The sequence below is a fragment of the Saimiri boliviensis genome, chromosome 5 (genome assembly GCF_048565385.1).
Source record: "Saimiri boliviensis isolate mSaiBol1 chromosome 5, mSaiBol1.pri, whole genome shotgun sequence".
Lineage (NCBI taxonomy): Eukaryota > Metazoa > Chordata > Mammalia > Primates > Cebidae > Saimiri > Saimiri boliviensis.
Genome location: NC_133453.1, coordinates 40,527,500 through 40,551,401, shown reverse-complemented (window position 1 = coordinate 40,551,401; position 23,902 = coordinate 40,527,500). Strand labels below are relative to the sequence as shown.

At 39.2% G+C, this 23,902-nt stretch overlaps 1 protein-coding gene across 3 annotated transcripts in view; it reads left to right on the top strand.

Annotated features, from left to right (window-relative positions):
- Positions 1-23,902, top strand: part of SGO2 (shugoshin 2) — a 53,984-nt gene that overhangs the window by 5,493 nt on the left and 24,589 nt on the right. The window contains exons 1-4 of one of the 3 annotated variants that reach the window (XM_074399297.1): positions 7,944-8,040; positions 15,070-15,204; positions 17,041-17,216; positions 18,125-18,202. In XM_074399297.1, coding sequence (XP_074255398.1) covers positions 15,072-15,204; positions 17,041-17,216; positions 18,125-18,202 — 387 coding nt within the window. In that variant the 5' untranslated portion in view covers positions 7,944-8,040; positions 15,070-15,071. Of the gene's footprint in view, positions 1-7,943; positions 8,041-15,069; positions 15,205-17,040; positions 17,217-18,123; positions 18,203-18,658; positions 18,759-23,902 lie in introns of those variants that run through there. The other 2 variants (XM_074399298.1, XM_074399299.1) reach the window with 2 other exon arrangements.

Below are 23,902 nucleotides of genomic sequence, written 5' to 3'. Positions count from 1 at the left end.
AGTTCAAGTGATTCTCCTGTCTCAGCCTCCCAAGTAGCTGGGATTACAAGCATGCACCACCATACCTTGCTAATTTTTTGTATTTTTAGTAGAGACAGGGTTTCACCATATTAGCCCGGGCAGTCTCGAACTCCTGACCTCAAGTGATCCACCTGCCTTGGCCTCCCAAAGTGCTAAGATTACAAGCATGAGCCACCGTGCCCTGCCTCAAAGCTTTAAAAATATGCAATCTTTAGCTACATACGCATGCGTGTATGTGCATGTACACATGCAAAAGCCATCCATTGACAAACTGTATTTCATTGCAGAATAGAATACCCTTGAACTTGAAATCTCATAAACCATATCAGATCTTTGAAATGAACAGATGATGTATTATTTGTGATTTTCTGGAGAAAGAGAACCAATATTAGTATATGCATATGTATAGATATAGATACAAATATACAGATTAAAATAAATTTTAAAATTAGAATAGCAAAGAAAATGTATCATACACAGAAAGAAACACAGCAAATAAAATAGTTTTAAGATAATTATAAAATATGTATAGCAAAATGAATTGAACTAAATGTCATACTAATGAACATGAATGAGTTTAACTTATCTATTAAAAGCAGAAGATTTCCTCTGGGCATGCTCATGCCCATAATACCAGCACTTTGTGAGGCAGATCACCTGAGGTCAGGAGTTTGAGACCAGCCTGGCCAACATGGTGAACTCTGTCTGTACTAAAAATACAAAAATTAGCTGGGCATGGTGGCAGGCACCTGTAATCCCAGCTACTCAGGAGACTGAGGCAGGAGAATCACTTGAGTCCAGGAGGCAGAGGTTGCAGTAAGCCAAGATCACACCACCGACTCCAGCCTGGGTAACAGAGTAACAGAGAGAGACTATTTAAAAAAAAAAAAAAGCAAAAGATTTTCACTTTTGTTCAGAAACCAAGATGCTGAAAATAAAGAGACATGACTGAATCAAAATGACTCAGAAAGTCTAAAACAAAAGGGATGGGCAAAAGTACACTAGACAAATGGAAACAACAATAAAGCAGGGGTTATGATGCTAATGTTGAAATAAAGCTTAAACCAAAATGCATTAAATGAGAGAAAGGAGGGCATGTTTTCATGCCACAGTTTACAATGGATATACTACAGTTATGAATTCGATTCACCAAATAACTCAGTAGCAAACTATGAGGAAAAACTACAGGACATGCAAAGAAACACCGATAGAAACACACAAACAAAAAGACTTCAAAACATTACCTTCAGTACAAAACAGACTCAGCAGCCTAAAAAGGTGAATAAATGTAGACCTCAGTAGCATAAGCAATCATGTAGATCTCACAGATACACAGTCATGCATCACGTAAGGATGAGAATATGTTCTGAGAAATTCCTCTTTATGCAATTTCATTGTTGTGTGAAGATCATAGAGTGCACTTACACAAATCTAGATGGCATAGCCTACTATCCACCTAGGCTATATTGCATAGGCTATTACCCCTAAGCCACAAACCTGTGCTGCATGATACTGTGCTGAACACTAGAGGCAATCATAGCATAACGGTAAGTATTTGTGTATCTAAACATAGAAAAAGTATAGTAGACATATGATATAAATGATTTTGAAAAATAGTACAGCTGCATAGGGCACTTACCATGAATGGGCTTGCAGGACTGGAAGTTTCTCTGGGTGAGTGAGTGGTGAATGAATGTGAAGGCCCAGGACATTACTGTTCACCAGGGTAGGCTTTATAAACACTATACACTTAGGTTACCTTAATTTATTAAAAAAAAAAAGAAAAAAAAAGGAATTGTGCTATGATGTTACAATGGCTACCATGTCACTAGGCAATAGGAATGCCTTAGCCCCATTATAATCTGGGACCATCATTGTACATTTGGTTGGTTGTTGACTGAAACATCATAAAGTGGGACATGACTATAATTATTTTATTTCATTCTGTTAGTGAAACTGGTTACAGGAGATAAGGAAGTTTCGGTTTATGCCTAAATAATGTCACTTACTTTAGGTTTTACTAAAGTGAAAGTGTAAAAATTTTAAATGTAGAGTTGCCTGTTTTTAAGGAAGCAAATGTTTTAAAGATAACAGTCCTACATTTGTATGAATGTGAAAGTTTATAAAGCACTCTGGTTTTCAAACTTATCTATGCCTACAACATCTAATCTTTCTTCTCTTCTTACCACCACAAAGGAAAAGGAGACCCTTCAGCTTAGCCCTGATTCTAACCTCTGCCCCACTACTACCCACCACTTCCCTGTGTCAGCCTCCCTCCCTCTAACAGCTCCTTTATCCAGTCTTTAAAAAGAATATGTGAACCCCAAAAATTAGAGACAGGTCTCAGTTAATTTGGAAAGTTAATTTTGCCAAGATTAAGAACACATACCCATGACACAGCCTCAGGAAGTCCTGATGACATGTGCCCAAAGTAGGTGGGGCCCAGCTTGGTTTTATACGTTTTGGGAAGACATGAGACATCAACTAATGTATGTAAGAAGTACACTGGCTCTGTCCAGAAAGGCAAGGACAATTCAAAGCAGGAAGGGGCCTTCCAGGTCACAGGTAAATGAGAGACAAATGGTTGCATTATTTTGAGTTTCTGATAAGCCTTTCTGAAGGAGGCAATCAGAATATGCAGCTATCTCAGTGAGCAGAGGGATGACTTTGAATAGAATGGGAGGAAGGTTTTGCCCTGAGCAGTTTCCAGCTGGACTTTTCCTTTTAGCTTAGTAATTTTGGGGCCCCAAGATTTTCCTTTCACAAATACAAACCCTCCCTCCAAACTCATTCCCCTGTAGCTATTGCCACTTCTTTCTTGATCCTCAAAGAATTGTCCCCCCTCATCTCTGCATTCTCTGTGCTGCAAAAGGAATGACTCAACTGTCAAACCTCAGTGCTGTTCTCGCTTAGGTCTTTCTGCTGCTTAAGACCAGGTTGGCGGTCCCCTCCCAGCCATTATCTTCTCCCTCAGTCTTCCCATATGTCTCCTTCTACCTCTGGCTGCCTCTCTTGCTGCCTTTTCATCTTTCCTCCATTCATTGATATTCACCCTGGTTCTTCCTTCTACTCCCTTTACACCTCCACACATCCTTCCTCCATAACTTAATAACTGTGATTTCTATTTACTGTTCACTGCTGACTCCCAAATCTGAGCATCCCTTTTCTGGTCCATATGTCTACTTCTGTGAGCCTACTGGACATTTCTGTCTAGATCTCCTAAACAGCAGACTTTGTTGTTTTCCACAATTGCTATTCCTTAGCATTTCGGTGAAGAGTGGAAGGGGGAAGGATTACATGACGAGGAAGGGTGTGAGGGTCTCTGGGACCCTGTCCAGCAGCCAGGGAATGTCCATATGGAAAGAACTCCAGAGATGTGGGCTTCAGGATCCTGCCGGCTGCATGGTACATGTAAGTGTGAGTCCAATGGTAAAGCTAGTGAGTACAGCATCTATCTTTTCAGGCCCCCTCCCCAAGCCTCCACTTTGTGTGGTTATTTTATGACTGGAAATCTTGAGTAAAGGAATACTTTAAGTTTTTGGACTTCCTGCAGAGGCACAGGGTGGAGGTTGAGAAGGCGACTCCACCCCAGTCTCTCAGTGTCATCCAGCATCTGGACTGCAGTCGTGTTGGGAAAAGAGTCGCCATGAAAACCACGACTAGAGGTTATCTAGCTGGACAAGTAGTAGACCAAGTTCCCTGATTATTTTATTTCTTCCAAGACAAGCCTCCCTTCCACATGCACATGTGCCTTGATCAGACATAAGGAAGCTTGGTGCTCCTGTTATGTATTCCCTACCCTTGCCTAAACCACAAAAACGTTCTTGAATTACCTCAAGGTTCAGGGCCCCCGTCCATCTATCCCCAACATTGCTCCGGGATTTTCTAGAGTTAATTGGATCTTATCATTCCCTTTCTTAAACTTGAGAGTTTGAGCACTGCCCCCCGCTCCCCACCCCCACTACTTTCCTTCATTGTCCACACAAAGTAAAGCTTCTTAGCTGGGCACCCAAGATACTTCTGTTACTTGATTTTGTCTAACCTCTCAGTCTTTGCTTCCATCATCTGACCACTTGAGTTCTGGGCCCCAGAAGTTCTGAACTGCTTCCTGGGACAGACTACATGCTGTCAGCCTAATGAATCTTACCCAACTTGGCCTTCAAGGTTCCACTGCTATGTGACTTCCCCTGAAGATTTGTCTCCCCCCTTCTTTAAGAGTTGCTCTTTGTTTTCTGAATGCTTTTATTTATTTATTTATTTATTTATTTTGAGACAGAGTCTTGCTCTGTTGGCAGGCGCCAGGCTGGAGTGCTGTGGCACAATCTTGGCTAACTGCAATCTTGGCCTCTGGGGTTGAAGCAATTCTCCTGTCTCAGCCTCCCAAGTAGCTGGGACTACAGGCGTGCACCACCATGCCCAGCTAATTTCTGTATTTTTAGTAGAGACGGGGTTTCACCATGTTGGCCAGGATGGTCTCGATCTTTTGACCTTGTGATCCACCTACCTCGGCCTCCCAAAGTGCTGGGATTACAGGCATGAGCCACCGCGCCCAGCCTCTTTTATTTTTTAATAGAGACAACGGTCTTGCTAAGTTACCTGGGCTGGTCTTCAACTCCTAGGCTTAAGTGATCCTCCTGCCCTGGACTGCCAAAGTGCTGGGAGTACAGGTGAGAGCCACCACAGCTGGCCTGTTTCCTAAATGCTTTGATAGCATATTTTGCAAACCTCACTTAACATCTACATATCACAAGATATGGGAATGGATTGTTTGCTTGTCTACTGTCTCCCAAAAGGAAAGAAGATGTGCCTCTTTACCATCAGTAAAATTGTAGGTGCAAAGGGACTCCTAATAAATGTATATGGAAGAAAAAGAGGAGACTGACAAGTAGGAAACATGAGGAAAATTAGCATGATGGATCCCATGCCTCAAGACCAAAGTGACAAATGACAAAGTAATTCTCTCACTATCTTGAGAGGCTCAGGCCAGGCTACCTGGGTTCAAATACCAGCTGCACTGCTTAACTAAACCTTGTAGAAGTTACTTAAATTTTTGGTCTTCAGTTTCTTCAACTTTAAAAAGGAAATAATAGTACCTACCACATAGGATCATTCTGAGATATTAAAAGGCATTTAAAGGGCTTGACACAGTGTCTCGGACATGATAAGCCCTTAATAAATACTATCTGCTGCTGTTATAATGATTAGCTATCCATCCCAGCACAGCTTATGTAGTTTAACCGGTTTCTATTAAAGAAAATAGAAGTAATTATTGTAGTAAAGTTGCATAAAATACTGAAATGCGCCTGTGTCATTCTTTTGCCCACCTAGCTCAAAATGCCTTTCCCGAGTTTGGGTAATTTCTCACCTTATGAGTTTAGGTTACCTTTCACTAAGAAGCCAACAGCATCACCAGCCTCATCATCATCATTATCATCATCATCAACAACAATAAAAGCCAGACACAGCCTGTTCAGGACCCCCTTGCAGCAGGACTTGTAGCATATGATTCAGGTTTGACTTGTCAGACACACTCAAACCAGGTTTAGCAATGGGAGCTAGTAATGCCAAGCAGCAGTGATGGGAAAACTGCAGCACAACCATGCCCACTTTCCCATATGCAGCAGCAGTGGTGGTCCCAGTGGTGGCATCTAGAGCCACTGTTGACTGTGCAAGATCAACCGCGTCCTCAAAGGGCTATTTTTGGTAGCATGAGTATGGCTAGGTGCTTGTCTGTGGCCAAGGCCCCTTTGTTTTCCAAGCCTTATCTCTATCCTATCCAGAAATGTTTTAACCCACCCAGTATTCTTTCCTGCTTCTACCAGCCTGGGTTAGTTTTTCTTGGTGCAGTTCAACCTGCCAGACTGGTACAGATGGTCAGGTCAGATGGTTTCATAAAATGTAAGTATACTCTGTCTACTTTGTTTTATTGGTTTGTTGATTTGCAGTATTCTTTAATTGGCTCCTGCTCAGGGACTGTTCTTGGATGATTTTTGTTTTAGTAATGCTGATATGTTAAAGAGGGTTTTTTTGGTTTTTGGTTTTTTGACAGTTGTACTTTCGTTTTTCCTTTCCTTCCCATCCCTTTTTTGGTACTGGTAATTGTGTCCTAGGGTAGAGAAAATCAGGCAACTAATGAGTGTAAGAATAAAGGAGAACAGATGGAGAGGAACAAAATCAGTGCTCAGTGTAGGAGAGTATCACAATAGGACTATGAGCTCATTTAATGAAACTTTTATTTTACAGATAAAATAGTTGGAACAAGGAACACACAGCTAATGGTTCAGCCACAACTATATTAACTGCATCTCCAGACTTCTCATCCAGGGCTCCTGCCTCTATCCATTATACCAACAGGCAAAAGGCAAATAACTGAAATGCAAGCTGAGGTCACATTAAATTTAAGCCAATTAATTATACTTTTTAGGTTTATGGTTGTATATGATACAGATTTACATTTTCAAGAGGTTTTACAATTTACAAAGCAGTTAAATCCTTTAAACTGCTCTGAGATAGCACTTAAAAAATAAAAAAGAGGTCTTGGTATTTTTTAGCACCTCTCCTATCTCTGACTTTCCTGTCTTCCTTGACTATTTGTTTTGGTTTTGAAGCTGTAGCTACAAAATGTGTGCATTGGGAAGAAAGCAGTTTTAATGTATTTGAACAAAAGGGTCCATTGATTGAAGCCATCATAAAAATATATGGGATGCTGTTATTAACCTCCATTTTACAAATGAGGAAACAGAAGCCCAGAGAGATTAAGTGGTTTGGCCAAGATTAAATAACCATTAAATGGCACAGTCACTACAAGGTTAATTTTAAAAAACATATAACATACATTGAGCATTTAATGTGTCAGGCTGGGTAAACAAAATATAGTTCTAGTTAACTCCTAGGTAAGCATAAATTTGTATAACCAGTATATTACTTTCTAACCCACTGTTACTGAAATTTTTATTTTACTGTTTTCTGAAATTTTAGCAGCTGGACAATCAAGAAATAATTTCCTACTTACATAAGACTCATGTAACCAGATCTGTTTGGAGACTGATCTTGATGTATATTAGACTAAAAGGTCTTAACTCAAAAGCATGTTTTGCATCATTTGTCTAGATTCTCTAAAGTAAGAATGGAAAGCTGTAATTTTCAAATGTCTTCGAATGAACAAAAAATCGACAAGAATATGAAGTTGACTGCATTACTGTATAATCAATTATTGGAACCTTGATTTAACAAGCTATTTTCATCTTCAGTCCAATGGCATACAAAGAGGAAATTTTATTTTTTGTAGTTTCTACAAATTCTTTGTAAAAATTATGAAAGTCATTTGCGAAAAATAACTAAGCGAATTGATATGGAATATAAGATGAATAATACATTTTTAAAATTTAGTTGCGTATAATGGAAAACGTCATTCTTGTATATTCAGCTGAAACAGACCATTAGTGCAAGAGCTAAACATTAATGAGATCCGGGGTTTGTGAGGAAATGTTATTGCTGCTTTTCCCTTAGAAAGTCAAAAGAAAAATGGGGAGAGCTTTTAAGTGAAAACTAAATAAAGGTGCTGGCATCACAATCGGGAATGCAAGGATGCAGAAGAAATGGTAAAATGTGGGTGGGCAGAACAACATAAGCCTTACAACAGACTTGAGGTGGCTGTCAAGCCTTTCAGACATGTGATTGATAAGGGATGTCAGAGGAGCGTTTCCTTTTTCATCAACGCTTCGGGAGACGGCGGACCAACACCAACACTGGGCGGAAGAGCGCCCCAGTCACGCAGACTGGGCCGCCCCTGGCTCTCCTCTGGCTCGCCTGGCCACGTCCCTTCCTGCCCTCGCAGCAGGGTCCCGCCTTTTCCGCCTTTCACTTCCTGCTAACCGCACGCCCTTGCACCGCTCTCGCGGGACCCGATTGGCTGACGGGGCAACCGCCAACCGCTGCGTAGTTTAAACCCGAGCCGCAGCCGCAGCTGCTCGCCAGAGCGCCAGGGCTGGGTGGCGGGGACCTCACGCTGAAAGAGAGGTAAGTCAGTGACCTGCGGCATTTGGCGTGGCCGCCCTCTCCCTGGCGAGATAGGTGCCGTTCTTGAGCCGGTTCTCTCGGCTATGTCCGCTTCGGTCTCAGGCTCGTCCTCCGCCCTCCGCCCCCCGGGATCCCGGACGGCGGCCGCTCTCCGGCTCCGAGGGGTTCGTTGACGGAGTCTTGTTTTGGATTTGAGTCACGGCCTCTTGTCTCAGATCTGAGCGTCCAGCAGGGCAAGCGGGGAGAGCGCCAGTTAGGTCAGCTACTTAAGAAATTTCTGTCTTGGGAACTGCCCGACTCCCTGCTTGTTGAACAGTTTCTAGCTCGTTGTGAGCCCTCAGTACGTGTCTCGGAATGAATGTTAGGGACTGCGTGCCAGAGTTCTCGAAGGAGCCATCTCCTCGGGAGAGGCTGGCTGAAGACGAAGGGGTGATGGAAGACTGGGGAGAACTTGGAACTTGAGCCGCGTCTTCTTGATATGCAGGCAGGATATCAGCAGAGAACAGGGACAAAGATTTTTCTAGCTGAGGTATCCAATTCAGGAGAATTGGATGTGGAACTGAGTATTTTATATTTAGAGACAGTTGAGATGCTGGCCGGAAAAGTCTCCAGTGTAGTAATAAATAGGGGTTGGTATTGAGTGCTGACTGTATACCAGGTCCCATAATAGACACTGTACATACATTGGCTCATTTAGTCCCTGCAAGGAGATTCCCTTATTTTCTGTGGTTTTATAAATCTGGTAATTTAGACGAAGAAGTATTGAGATCACATGGCTATGAAACGTTGGAATTGGGGCTCCAACACAGTTCTAATCATCATAATGTCTCAGTGTCTGTATGGTAAATCACCCTGGAACAGTACTCCAGGTGCCTGTTTCTGGCTCCTGAAGTGCCCCTTGGTGAGGTCGTTGATGGAGAGGGTGACAGGGCAGTGTTAAGGAAGGCTCCTAGATTTCTGGCATGAGAATTAAATTAGGTGATTGGCAGTGCCATTTATTAAATTAAGGAATTGTGTCAGAACCAGCTTATTGGGGAGAGCAGTCCAGCTGATGTTTCCTAATTAGTAAAATGAGATTTGATATTCCAGACTGGATTTTTTTGGGAGATGGATAGATTTCTATGCTAGGATCCCTTTCAGGTGTATAAGATGCAACAGTTTGTGGGGAGTTTCTGTGTTCTACTGTCTATGAGATAGATAGTGATCTTCTTTGGTTTTAAAGTTTCTTTTTGGCAAAACGTTTAAAAGAACCATTGAGCCTTAATCTTTTTTTGTTTGTTTGTTTTTGTTTTTTGAGATGTAGTCGCCCAGGCAGGAGTGCAGTGGCACGATCTCGGCTCACTGCAACCTCTGCCTCCTGGTTTCAAGCGATTCTTCTGCCTCAGCCTCCTGAGTAGCTGGGACTACAGGCGTGCATTACCACGCCTGGCTAATTTTTGTGTTTTTAGTAGACACAGGGTTTCACCGTATTAGACAAGCTGGTTTCGAACTCCTGACTTAGGGATCCGCCCGCCTCAGTCTCCCAAAGTGCTGGATTACAGGCATGAGCCACTGCACCCGGCGAGCCTTAATCTTGAAAGGTTTCTGGTTCAACTTATTCCCCGCTGCAGAAATTTCTTCTAAAACCATCTTTTCGTTATTTGCTTGACTCCACCCAACATCTGGTTAACACTTTCAAAGGAGACCCATTCCAAGAGTGAGCAGTTTTTCTATTGGAAAGTTCTTCCAGTCATTCATAGTCACTTCTTCCACAAATGTTTATCCAGCAGCTGCCATGTGGCTGGCACATTCCTGTACTAAGGTACAGAAGCAAACAAACGACAAAAATTAATGCCTTCATTGAACTTACAATTTAGTAGGAAAAAACAGATAAGTTAAATAAACTATTTAGATTTATCTTAGACATTGGTAAGTTAATGGAGAAAAATAAAACAGAAGGGGAAAATGGGGTAAGTGTACAATTTATAAGTAGTTTGGATTGGGAAGGCTCACTAAGAAAGTGATATTTTAGCAAGTGCTCCCAGGAAGTGAACAAGCCCTGTGGTCATTTGAAGGAGACATTGATACAAAGGGAAAAAGGAATAAAAGTTTCTGCTTTAGAGCATGTCAAGGTAGGCAATGTGGCCAGAGATTCTTGAGCAAGAGGAAGATCAATGAAAAGGATTAGAAAGGTTCACTGATGATAAATTAGGGAAGAGGCGAAGTGTCAAATTGTATAGTACTTTCTAGGCCATTTTAAAGAATAAGTGAGATGGAAAGCTACTGGAGACTGTTTTGGGAATAATATGAATTTACTTAAGTTTTAAAAGGATCATTGTGGTTGCTAGGTTGAGAGTAGATAGTAGGGGAGAAAATGGAAGCAGGAACACCAGTCACATAACTATAGCAATAATGTATATGAGAGAGAATGGCAACTTGGAACAAAGTGGTAGCAGTACAAATAGTGGTAAGTAGCCCAAGGGGATATATTGTGAAAGCTGGACCAGCATAATTAATGATAAAGTGGATATGGAATATGAAAGAGAAGTTTCTGACCTGAGCAACTGAAAGGATGGAGTTGTCATTAAGTGAACTAGGGAGAACATGGTGGAGTAGATTGGGATGGGGAGAGTTTAGGACATGTTAAATTTGAGATGCGTGTTAGAAATCCTAGTTGGAGATGAGTAATAGGCAGTTGGATGAATAAATCTGGAGTTGAAGGGAACAGTCTGGTTTGGGAACACAAATTTGAGAGTTATTGGTATTTAGATTTAAAAGCCTGGATACTGGCTGAGAGCCCAGGGAAGTATATGTAGATATAAAAGAGATGAGATCCAAGAACTGAGACCTAGGGCACTCCAGTGTAAGAGGTTAGAGAGATGAAGAATAACCAGCAAGAGAGACTGAGAAGTGGTCAGTGAGGCAGGAGAAAACCCTGCCTCAGCACAAACAAAAGAATGTGCTATTGTGCAAGCCAAATGAAGAGCATACTTTCAAAAGGAAGGAATGATTTGACATTGACTGCTTTTCACAGATCAAGTAAAAAGAGACTGGGCCTAACCACTGTATTTGATTTAACAACTTAGTAATACAGTGCCCTTAATGAACAATTTCCATATGGTAGTGTTGAGAGCAGAAATTTCATTGTAGTGGATCAGAGAGACTGGGAGGAGATGAATTGGAGACAGCATGTATAGACAACTCTCTAAAGGAATTTTGCTCTAAAAAGAAGCAGGGAAATCGGGTCATAGCATTCCAGCATCAAGGGACCACTTGTATTTTCTTAAATGTCTCATTTTCATGCATTTACACATGCCAGTCTTTCTTCCTGGAATACCCTTCCTAATCTTGATGCCTGATAAGTTCTTGGTTTGTAAGACTTATTTATTCATGCAAAAAATATTTACTGTGTTGACATCATTTGTCATGCACTATTCTATGAGCTGGGGAATGTAGTGACTAAAATATAAAAATCCATGATCTCCTGGAATTTAAATTCTGGTTAGGAAAGACAGACAATAAATAAATCTATAATATGTTAGATAATGATAGATGTTAGGGGAAGGAGCTACAGTTTTGTTTCGTCTCTCACTCAGGCTGGAGTGCCATGGTATGATCTCAGCACACTGAAACCTCGGCCTCCCAGGTTCAAGTAATTCTCTTACCTCAGCCTCTTGAGTACCTGGGATTACAGGCACCGGCCATCATGCCTGGGTAATTTTTTTGTGATTTTAATAGAGACAGGGTGTCACCATGTTGGCCTAGCTGGTCTTGAACTCCTGACCTCAGGTGATTCACCCACTCAGCCTCCCAAAGTGCTGAGATTACTGGCGTGAGCCACCACACCTGGCCTGGAGCTACAGTTTTAAGTGACCTCACTGAGAAGGTGACATTTGAGCAGACTTAATAGAGGAGAGTGAATGGGCCATTTGTATATCAGGAGGAAGAGGTTTCTAAACAGCATTTATTCTAAATGTAAAATAACCAGTACTAAGGACCTGAGACTGAAGAATGCCTGGCATATGCTCCAAAAAGCCAGATCTTGGTAGCCAATGTGGCCTGAGGAGAATGTGATAGCAGGAGAGAAGGAGGAGTTCAAATTAGAGAAGAGCAGAGATGGTGGAGAGACTGTACTAGGATTTTGGAGAGAAGTGGGAACCATTGGAGAGTTTTAGGTTGTATAGATTAATTCACTATAGGGGAGCAACAGTGGAAATAGGGAGTCAAAGCCTGTTACAGAAACTCAGGCGAGACATGATAGTGCCTCTGACTAGGTTGGCACCAATGGACGTACTGAGAAGTGATATATTTAAATATATTGTGAAGATAAATTGAGTTGTAAGAGAGATTTTTGACCTGAGCAACTGGAAGGATGAAGTTACTGAAATAGAGAAGGCTCTGAGTGAAGCAGGTTTGGGCAGGTTAAATTTGATGCATCTACTTTAGTTATTCAAGTAGAATTGTAGAGTAGACAGTTGGATATATGAATCCAGAGTTCAGGAAAGAGATCCAAACTGAGGACTTGAATTTTGGAGTTCTTGGCATCTGGCTGGTATTTTAAGTGATGAGACTGTGTGAAATTACCAAAGGATGGAGTATAGGTAAAGAGAGGGAGTCCAAGGAAAGACTGTTAGTGGTTGGAAGAACCTGTAAAAGTGACAGAGGAGGAACAAGTAGGTAGGTAGGTAGGAAAAAACTTAGGAGTCTGGTGTTCTGGAACCCAAGGAAATATAATTTCTGAGGAAGGAGAAATTAACCATATTAAAATGCTGCTGATAGATCAAGTTCGATGAAGACTGAGAATTGACTATTAGATTTAGTAGCACAGAAGTCATCAGAGACCTTGACAAGCAGTTTTGGTGGAGTAGTCCAAGTGAAAGCCTAATGGAAGTAGTTAATGAGAAAATTGGAAATTGAGTGTAGACAATATTTTCAAGGAGATTTACTATAAAGATCTGCAGAGAATTGGAGTGGTAGTCTGAGTGTGAAGTGGAAACAAAAGAGGGTTCTTTAAGGTAAGGGAAATAGCAGTGTGTTTGTATATTGATGAGAATGATCCAGTGGAAAAGGAAAAAATTGATGACATAGAGGGAAGAATTGTTGGAGTGATGTCTTTAAGGAGGCAGGACGGCATGGGATCCAGTGCATGGATTGGTATCTAGGAACACAGTTGATCCCTAACAAAAGGAGAGAAAACAAATGCACAGAAACAGATACGGTAGGTAGGTAACTACAATGGAAGTCTTGAGAAAGTTCTCCATGGATTGCTTCAGTGTTCTCAGAATAACAGTGAGCGAGAATATGAAATAATTCATAAAGAGGAGTGACCCAGGGATTGATAACAGCAGTGAAGGGGAAAGGGTAATAGAGTCTAGTGACAGTATATTCAAGGATGAGAACTTTTAGGGAGGAAGGAAGATGAACGGTCTGCACACATGAATGTGGTGTAGCATCTAGAAGGCGTGTGGGAGGAAAAACAGCCCCTGCCTGACAGGACTGCAGGAGAATCTGTGTCCTTAGGGGAGAGAGTAGTTCAAAAAGATGAAGGGAACATTCAGAGAAGAGATTGAAGCTGTAGAGGTTTGGTTGATAATGGAGTGTGAGTTCCAGAGGACCTCATGAGTCTGGCAAGGGTGAGATAGGCAGGCTGTATTAGTTTCTTTTGGCTGCTGTAACAAATTATCATAAATGAGGTGTTTAAAACAACAGAAATGTATATCCCAACAGTTCTGGAGGCCAGAAGGCTAAATTCATTTGTCACTGGGCTGAAATCAAGGTGTCTGCCCAGCTGCACTCTCTGTGGAGGCTCTTCAGGAAAATCTGTTCCTTGCCTTTTTCAGTTCCTGATAGCTGCTGCCAGTCCTTGACATGTGGCTGCATCTCTTTCTGTACTTCCTTTAAACTCTGTGTATATCACTAAGGTTACACTTCTTACATTGTTTGAAAGCACTGTCTGTACCCACATTGTACCATGCATTCCATGAGGGCAGAGACCATATCCTGTCATCTGTACCCTCCATCTTTGCTGTCTTTTGTAAGGACTCTTGTCCTGGATAATCCAGGATAATCTCCCCATTATAAGGTCCTCAATTTATTCAAATCTGCAAAGGCCCTTTTTCCACATGAGGTTTAGAATTAAAGAGACCTAATAACTTTGGGGGTCCATTTTCCAGCTTACCACAGGACCAGATGAGGGATGTGTAGAGCTAAGGGGATTCCAGTGAGGGAGATGAAGGTGACCTGGAAGTTGAGGGATTCCTGCCGTGATTGACATAGTAAGATGAGTCCTGTGAACTCAAGGCAGGTAGTGGTGGAGAGGCTGAGTATCAGGGGTTAGGCAGGTGCAGGTGACAGGGTGTTTAGTTTAGTTTTGTTTTGATCTCAGCACATGGAGGCAAGGAGGATTGGGGAAGAAATCAAGGCATGGGGAGATTGGTCTTCTCCGAGCACATGGCTCAACATCAGCTGCTCCTTCTCAGTGAAGCTATTTCTGATCCTTTTCCTCTGCCCGGGCAGAGTTAATCACTTCTCCTCTGCATTATGTATTGTAGCCATTACTCTTGTAATACTACAATGTAATGATTTCTTTATCTTCCTGTTGCTGTAATAGGCCATAAACCTAACAAACAAATTTAAGATTTCTGGCAGTTCCTCCAGCCCTCTTTCCCCACTTGGATTATGTATATCTCTTCTGTACTTCCTTTAAACACTGTGTATATCTCTAAGGTTACACTTATTACATTCTATGAAAGCACTACCTGTACCCACATTGTACATGCATTCAGTGAAGGCAGAGACCATATCCTGTCATCTGTACTCTGCACCTGGTACATAAATGATTAATGTAGATTTGAATGAAAAAAACAGTCATTTTCCTTTTTGGATTATACCTTAAGCCACTTTTGATTACATTTATACTCAGATTTTATACAAAGTTTAGCAAATAACACACAAAGTATATTAAGTCATCATTATTATTTTAAAAAATGTATCAGTTATTATTTTTCTTTTATTAATCAATACTATGATTATTTTTTTCTCTCACTTTAGTGATGGAGTGCCCAGTGATGGAAACTGGCTCACTTTTTACCTCAGGAATTAAGAGACATGTGAAAGACAAAAGAATTTCAAAGACTGCTAAGTTGAATGTTTCTCTTGCTTCAAAAATAAAAACAAAAATACTAAGTAAGTGCCGTTAGTTTTAAAATACACTCACATTTTTATTTTTCCCCAGAATTGTTATGTTTGCTACCTTGTTTTATCAAGTACAGAAAATTACTAAAATGACTGTTTCATTAATTGATAACTTTTAAAATTTGAGCCTTCCTTTCTCCTTCAAGTCCTGTTAGTTGGATGGTTTTGATTATTTACCCTAAATGGTGACAGCTGAATTTTCAGCATTGAGGCTGGGGTGGCCCAAGATAGCTACTTTCTACAGTTCAGAAAAAAAACACCAATGTGACTTTTCTGGAAAAGATGTAAAAAGAGTAGCAGATTGTTCTGACATGCTGCAGCAACTGAATGATGGGTAGCCCAGAGGAGGTTGGCTCATACTGGGTGATGTAGAGTTTGACTTTATATGGGCAATCTTATAAAGACACTGAATACTTTGGAAATGGAATTTTGTGAATTCTGGAATTAAGGCATCAGAAGGGGAGAAAAAAAGGAGGTGGGAAAACTCCCCAAGATAAACTTTCATTACTTCTGAAAATTATCTCAATGTTCATACCCATCTTAGCAGGAGTCAGGGAGGTGTCCATTTAGTCACATTACCTGCTTATATAGATATGGCTCCTGTGAAGGACAATCACGTGTGCCTTCTAAAATAACCCAGCCTCCTGGGTGCCTGTAAATGATGATGCAGCTCCCACCCAGGTCTCTAGGGCCACCCATTACACTGCTCTTGTCTGCTCCTTTTGGCAAGATTATTTCATACCCCATGTTATGAGGGAATATGCCGGCTTTGAAGAGTACAACAGGAAAATGTTATTACTCTTTATCTTCTGGAAATCCTAAACCAGTTCTAGTCAGTTTCCGTTTGCTATGCCAAGGATGGCTATCCAAAACTACTCCCTCTGTGCCAGAAATAAAGTACTGTTTTGGATCCTGTTTTGCAGAATCCCAGATTTTCCCTAAGCACTTACAAAATATTATTAAATTTTTAAAAACTTATTTCATATACACTATACTTTTATTCTGTGGCGTATGTTATTGAATAATGACATGTAAATTAAAATTATGAAAATATAATGATATTTTAAGTGCACTAAGGGAACATACTATATGTAAGGTAAGCCTTACCAAGGAATTCACAATAAAATTTCTTTGCTTCCAACAGAAAAGCATTTCAGGAGTGATTTAAATCATATTTACATAGTGTTCTTAAAGAGAAGTCAAGTTCAGATTGCAGTAGATGCCTAGAAATAAGAAGTAGGATCTTTTGATGTCAGTAAAAGGTCTGACAGGGTTTAAATTATCTGTCTAACATTACGGTAAGTATGCCTCTATTGCTCAGGTTAAAAACGGACTTTGGGAGCATTAACTAATTTGTTCAGTTCTGGAGCTGTAGAAACTGGCTTTAGAATTTCACAGATTGGCTATCCTCATTCCTATGGGACATCTCCAGTTAGAACTGCAGAATCAGTTTTTGTATTCTATCTGCTAGTCAAAGGTAGGAAAGCAGGTAGAGCAGCAAGTATCAAGATTTCCTTTTTGTGGCTGATCTAATCATACAGAATGCTGTGTCTGGGCTGCAGTCCTCTTATTCCTAACTTTTATACATATGCTGCATTTCTCACAACTCCTGAATTCTTCATCTTCTGTCTAGCCTTCATTTCTTCAGCTTGAAACTCTGGGTTTATTTTTCTCAAAACCGCATGTGTATTGTTATTCACTTTTCCAACCTTCAGTTAAAACCTATAAAGTAAAATGCATTTTGTCTAATGTAGTTTTACTAAAGAATATAAAAATTTATTAAGGTATAAGTTCAATATTAACTCATTTAAAAAATCTTTTTTACAGACAATTCTTCTATTTTCAAAATTTCTTTAAAGCACAACAACAGGGCATTAGCTCAGGCTCTTAGTAGAGAAAAAGAAAATTCTCGAAGAATTACAACTGAAAAGATGCTATTGCAAAAAGAAGTAGAGAAACTGAATTTTGAGAACACATTTCTTCGCCTAAAGCTAAATAACTTGGTATGGAAGCTATATTGTTTTTGAATTCCAAATTGTAACTTAAATCTTTTAGCTGCATTATTGTAGAAGCTCTTAAAATATTTTTCAAATCTCTAATTGTGAAAAATTATTGAAAGTCAGTATGTCATGTAAATCTATGTTAAAGGACAAACTGTTAATGGGTAATAAAATATGTGTTTTAAATCTACATTCTAAATGTGCACTTGTGTGCTGTGTGAACCAGTATGATACCTTGATCAATACTTGATTGTTTATAAGCAAAGCGTGGTACATTAAGATGGTCATAGTTCTTCCAGTGAATTGAAAGGAAGGGAGTTCCAGAATGTTGTTGTTCTTTTTTAATCTCAGCATTTACCTGGCTAGAAGCCAAGCAGAATGAAAATTATAGCTGTTGCTTTTTTTTCCCCCTCAGATTTCAACTCTGTTCACAGACAGGGCAATGAGAGCCAGTGATTAGATAGGCTGCAACTGTAGATCTAAATCTAAAATAAAGAGAACTTACTTAAAATGGAAAAAGGACCTACTCTGCTTGTGGGTTAAATTCCTGTGGCTGACAATTTGTTCTGTTGCCATGTGATATATTATTGTGGAAAGACAGAAAAATGTTTATAGGAAAAGTTTTAATTGTCAGTTCCAAATCATTCAACATATGTGTGGTGTGTGTGTGTGTGTGTGTACATGTATGTATGTATGATATGTATGACTATTTGGATTATGTAATATAGTACTATTTGGTACTGGTACTATATAATCTAGTACCGTTTTAGCTGAATGTGATCTCAATTTTTTGTTCAATGTAATATCAATTATTTTTTAAGTTTTCTCACATGGACGGCATTCATAAATGCTTGATATAATAAACTCCAAGTCTTAACTAATTAAAAGATATCTTTATTTTATGTGTACAGAATAAGAAGCTTATAGACATAGAAGCTCTCATGAACAATAACTTGATAACTGCAATTGAAATGAGCAGTCTTTCTGAGGTAAGTATAATTTCTATGTAAATAGCATCATTCTTTAGATTACTCAGGATCACTGAGATTTAGTTAAGTAACAGCAAGTTTAGAAATTCATATTTCAAATTTTGTGCAAAGGACTGATGATAATAAAACTTTTAACTGGCTAACAGTATGTTATCATTTTGTATAATTGGTTATTGAAATTGTCATATGAAAATTTGGTTTTTATTAAAAGTAACAGGATAGGACAGGTCGGCAGAACATACTAGCCCAGAACCATAGACTCAGAACCATAAAGACATTAGTAGAAAGGTAGCATTTTAAATTAGGAAAGAATTTGGGGTTTGGTTTTGTTTTTTTAAAAGATGGACGCAATTGAAAAACTATTTGGGGAAAAAATAGAGGCTGATCCTATTTTATACTATTTTCTAAAACAAATTCTAGATTTCTCATATGCTTTTTATGTGTTTCTCTTTGGAGAACTAAGAGGGTTGAAGTCAACGTCTAAACTAAAGAAAAGTAAAAACTGGACAGCAGGTGGATGGAGAAGCTGGAGGTGAAGGCACAGTATACAACCGTGGTATCTACTTTCTTGAACTTACTATTTAACTTACTATTAAACAATTTAACAAGTTTTTTGTTTTTGTTTTTGTTTTTGTTTTGAGACAGAGTCTCACTCTGTCGCCCAGTCTGGAGTATAGTGGCATAATCACTGCTTATTGCAACCTCCACCTCCTGGGTTCAAGCAATTCTCCTACCTCAGCCTCCCGAGTAGCTGGGATTACAGGCGTGCACCACCACACCCAGCTAATTTTTATATTTTTAATAGAGACAGGGTTTCACCATGTTGGCCTGGCTGATCTTGAACTCCTGACCTTGGGTGATCTGCCCTCCTCGGCCTCCTGAAGTGCTGGGATTACAGGTGTGAGCCACCATGCCCAGCTGCATACCAGTTTTTAAATTCTCTTTTTTTCTAGTTGTTATTAAGTGGGAGCAGGTGATGGGTCATATAGATGTACTGTTCTAACATCAGAATGAGATCAGAAAAGTATAGAATAAAGTTTCACACATGCTTTTGTCTGCCTCCAGCTATTTTCGTCTCCGTTCTCTCTTCTCCTTGTACCTCATGCAGGTGATTGCTTTAATCTCTTTCTTTATATAAAAACAAACAAATAAATCTTTCTTTCTTTTCTTCTTTACACAAAAGATAGTGTGCTATACCAGTTATTTTGTGCCTTACTTTTTATGTGACATATCTTGGGGATCTCTCCATATGATTATGTGAAGTGATTCCTCATTCTTTTTTGGTGCTGCTTCAGATAGATCTAGAGTGGACTTGTAATTTACTTCAATAGGCTCCTACTGATGGACACTTGGGTTGTCCATTGCTGTTGGCTTGTGTTAGTGTAGAGTGCCTTTCCCTCTTGCATCATTAATTTTTTCCCTCCCTTCTGGATTGTTCCCATCAGGGATGTAATAATGTTATCATCTCTCATTAAAAAAAAAAATCAAAACCAAATAAACCTCTTACTCCACTCACTTTCCAGCTACTATCTCAGCTCTCTTCTTGCCTTTACAGCAAAACTTTTTGAGAGATTTATTCATTATCTCTAGTTTCTCTTGATTCCATTCCAATTAGGTTTTCACTACCAATCCACTAAATCCTGAAAGTCACCATTGATGTCCATGTTGTGAAAACCCATGGATAATTCTTGGTTCTTATGTTGACCTTCACACGACTTTTAGAATACCACACTCTCTCTCCTAAGTCTCTTCCTACATTTCTGGCTATTCTTTTTCAGTCCCTTTGCTGGTTTCTCTTTATTTTCCTAAGTTTACGACTCCATTCTTGGACTTCTCTGTCTATATTCACTCCCCCTAATTAATTTTATTCTATCTTATGGTTTTAATTACTACTGTATACTGATGACTTTCAAATTTATAACTCCAGCCTGACCATCTCCTCTGACCTCCAGACAATTTATATCTAATTACCTACTTGGCATCTGTTTGGATGTCTAAAAGGCATCTCAAATTTCACATTTGCCACCAAACTAGTTCCTTTTTTCATTTGCATCTAAGATAATCACAGCTCTCTTTTCCTATCTTTTTCTTACACCCCGTATCTGATCCTTTGGCAGATCTTTTTAGTTCTGCCTTCAAAATCAGTCTGCAGTTCTCACAACCCTCTTTTAACTACCCATGTCCAAGGTACCATTATCTCTTATTTACATATTGTATTAATAATAGCATCCCAACTTGGCCTTCTGCTCTTGGTTCTCTGTGTATTCTCTTATAACAGCCAGAGTGATCCTGTTAAAATGTTAGTCTCTGCTTAATACTCTCCATTGGTGTCTTATCTATTGCCTGATTTGATCTGAAAACTGAAACTCTTTGTTATTTCTTCTACCTCATTTGCTACTCTCCCCTTTCTTCCACTCTAACCTTTTCAGTGTAGTTCTTTCCCCACTCCCTCAAACAGAGGTGAACTGCTACCACAGTACCTTTGTACATGTTCTGTCTGCATGTGACAAGTTCCCATTTTTCAAATGTTGACTCAAAAGTGACTACAGTGAAGATTTCCCTAGCAACTCTGTATATATTTAAACACTTCCCACGCCTGCACCTACATTTCATATTCTGCTTTTCTTCTTTAATCTTTCTCCTTAACACTTAAAGCTGTATGACTATTTTGTTTATTGTTCATCCCATCAGAATGCAAGTTTCTTGAGTGCAGGGATGTCTTTACCAGAACAATATCTAGAACATAGTAGGATGCAATAAATATTTATGCAATGTCAGGTAGTATTTCCCCACTAAGAATGATGCTTGTTTTATGTATAAATAAGTAAGGTATATATTTTTCCTGCAGTCCCTCTTTGATTGAGCTTTTTAAATAAAAATAATGCTAAATAATGCAAGTATCTTTTTAGTATGATGATGATGTGGTCTTTTTAGGTGTCTTAGTATGATTATTTATTTTAGTAACTTCCCTAATTTTACATTTCTGTAATAAAGTTCAGAAATGATTTATTTTTCTTTTAATGTGCTGCTGAATTCCTTTTTGCCAATTTTGTTTAGGATTTTTCTGTTGTTAGAAGTGAGGGCTCTGAAGATTTTTTCTATATGTAGAAAAAAATTAAGACCATCCAGTCTTTAGGCATTGACAAAAGTGTTATATATGCTAAGCTCATAAAAATAATTTGGATGTTTTACTTTTTCTATGTTCTGGGAAAGTGACACAGTATTAGAATTGTTTTTCTTTAAAGGAATGATAGAGTTATTCTGTGAAACCATCTGGACCTGGGACTTTTTTGATGAGATTGATAGTAGCTTTTTGTTGAATTTATTTATTTATTCTATGGATAATGGTTCCCTTAGGAAAATGTCATTCTCTGTTTTGTTTTTAGTTTTATTAAATTATCTTTCCTTAGAAAGTTATCTGTTTCAAGTTTTTAATTTATGTTCACAGAGTTGACCAAAGTAGTCTGTCATTATTCTTTTAATTTTGTCTATGTTGTATTCCTTCAGTCGATTAATTTTGTGTATTTGGGCTTTTATTTGTCTTCTTTTTCCTGCACTATCTTAGATTGTTGTGGTTTTTCTATTTTATTTTATTCTTTTAAAAGAACCATCTTAAAAAAACAAGAACCATCTTTCTAATTTAATTCTAATTTAATTTATGTTTGATGTTTCATACATTTTTTGCTTTTATCTTTTATAAGTTCTTTTGCCTTTTTGTGGTTCATTGTTACTTTTCTAACTTTGAGCCAATCCTTTTTTTTGTTTGTTTGTTAACTGTAGGTAAGATGCCATTTCTCTCTCAATACTTTCATTTTCAAAATTCTCTTTAGTTTTGAGAATTTTGACTTTGATGTGTTTTGCCATGAATTTCCTTGGGTTTCTTTTTGGGGTTCACTCAGACTCTTGAATTTGTAGGTTCCCATCTTTATCAAGTTCGGAAAAATTTTCAGCCATTATGTCTCCAAATACTTTTCCAGTCCTGCCCTTTTTCTCTTTCTCCTTTTCTTCTAGGACTCTGAGGACAATAGTGTTTTATCTTTTTTGCTGTTCCACAAATCCCTGGCCCTCTGTTATTTTATTATTATTATTGTTATTATTTATTTTTTTGAAACAGAGTTTTGCTCTTGTTGCCCAGGCTGCAGTGCAATGGCACGATCTTGGCTCACTGCAACCTTCGCCTCCTGGGTTTAAGCGATTCTCCTGCCTCAGCCTCCTGAGTAGCTGGGATTACAGGCATGAGCCATGATGCCCAGCTAATTTTGTATTTTTAGTAGAGATGGGATTTCTCCATGTTGGTTGGGCTGGTTCCGAACTCTCGACCTCAGGTGATTTGCCTACCTCAGCCTCCCAAAGTACTAGGATTACAGGCATGAGCCACCGCACCCAGCTCATCTGTTATTTTTTTCAGTCTCTTTTCTCTCTTGTTCAGTTTGGATAATTTTTATTGTTCTATCTCCAAGTTTACAGATGTTTTTCTCCCTTTTGTTTTCTCTGTTTTGCTGTTGAGCCCATTTAATTTATTTTATTTGGTTATATTTTCAGTTCTGAGCTTTATTTGGCTCTTCACATTTATTTGTTTGCTTAGGTGTTCCAATGTTTTCATTCGTTTTAAGCATGTTAGTAATTGCTTGTTAAAGCATTTTTATGATACTTGTTTTAAATTCTTTGTCATATGATTCCAACATTTGTGTCATCTCAGTGTTGGTATCTATTGTCCTTTCTCATTCTAATATAGATTATCTGATTTTTAGTATGATGAGTGACTGATTTTCTATTATATTTTGGACATATTATGTGCATTATAAGACACTGGATCTTATTTGCATCTTCTATTTAAGCAAACCTGCTTTGACACTGCATTGGTGGTAAGGGGAGGTGCTGCCTACTGCCAAGTGGGGACTGAAGTTTAGACTTCCCATTCAGTCTCTGTTGACAACACTGTGATGGGGATGTATGCCTTGTAACTGATGAGTGGGCTGGGAGTTCAGGCTGACACCACTATGGCTGGAATAGGGAAGGGCATCTGATTACTTTCATAGCCTCTGCTGACATGAGGATGAGGAGGATAATGAAGGGGGAAGGTTGTCACTTCTGGAGTGATGAAAATCCTAGTTCTTTATTAAACCACTTCTGTCCCCACCATAGAGGAGAGGGAGGGAAACTCCTTCCTATCACTGAATGGGGATATATAGCATATATACATTTTATTCTCTGTATATTATGATGTTTTTATACCTTTTAAAACATTATTGACTGGAGACACTGCTCTTCTCAGGGCTAGCCAATTCTTAGAGATAGCAAGGGGCCAGCCAGGAGCATGTCTTTTGTTTTAGTCCATTTTCTGCTGCTGTAAGAGAATACCACAGACAGGGTAATTGATCGTTTTCTTTTTTCATTTGAGATTTCATTCTTTAAAAAGACTGCGTAATTTATAGAGAACAGAGATTGATTTGGTTCACAGTTCCAGACACTAGGAAGTCTAACAGCATGATGCTGACATCTGGCATGGGTCATCCCATGGCAGAAGGTGGAAGGGCAAGAAAGCATGCAAGACAGAAAAGGAAGCCAGACTTCTATAACTAACCCACTCCTGCAGTAACGGCATTAATCCATTCATGAGGGCAGAGCCCTTATGACCTAATTACCTCTAAAGATCCTGCCTCTTAATACCACCATAATGGTAATTCAGTTTCAACATGA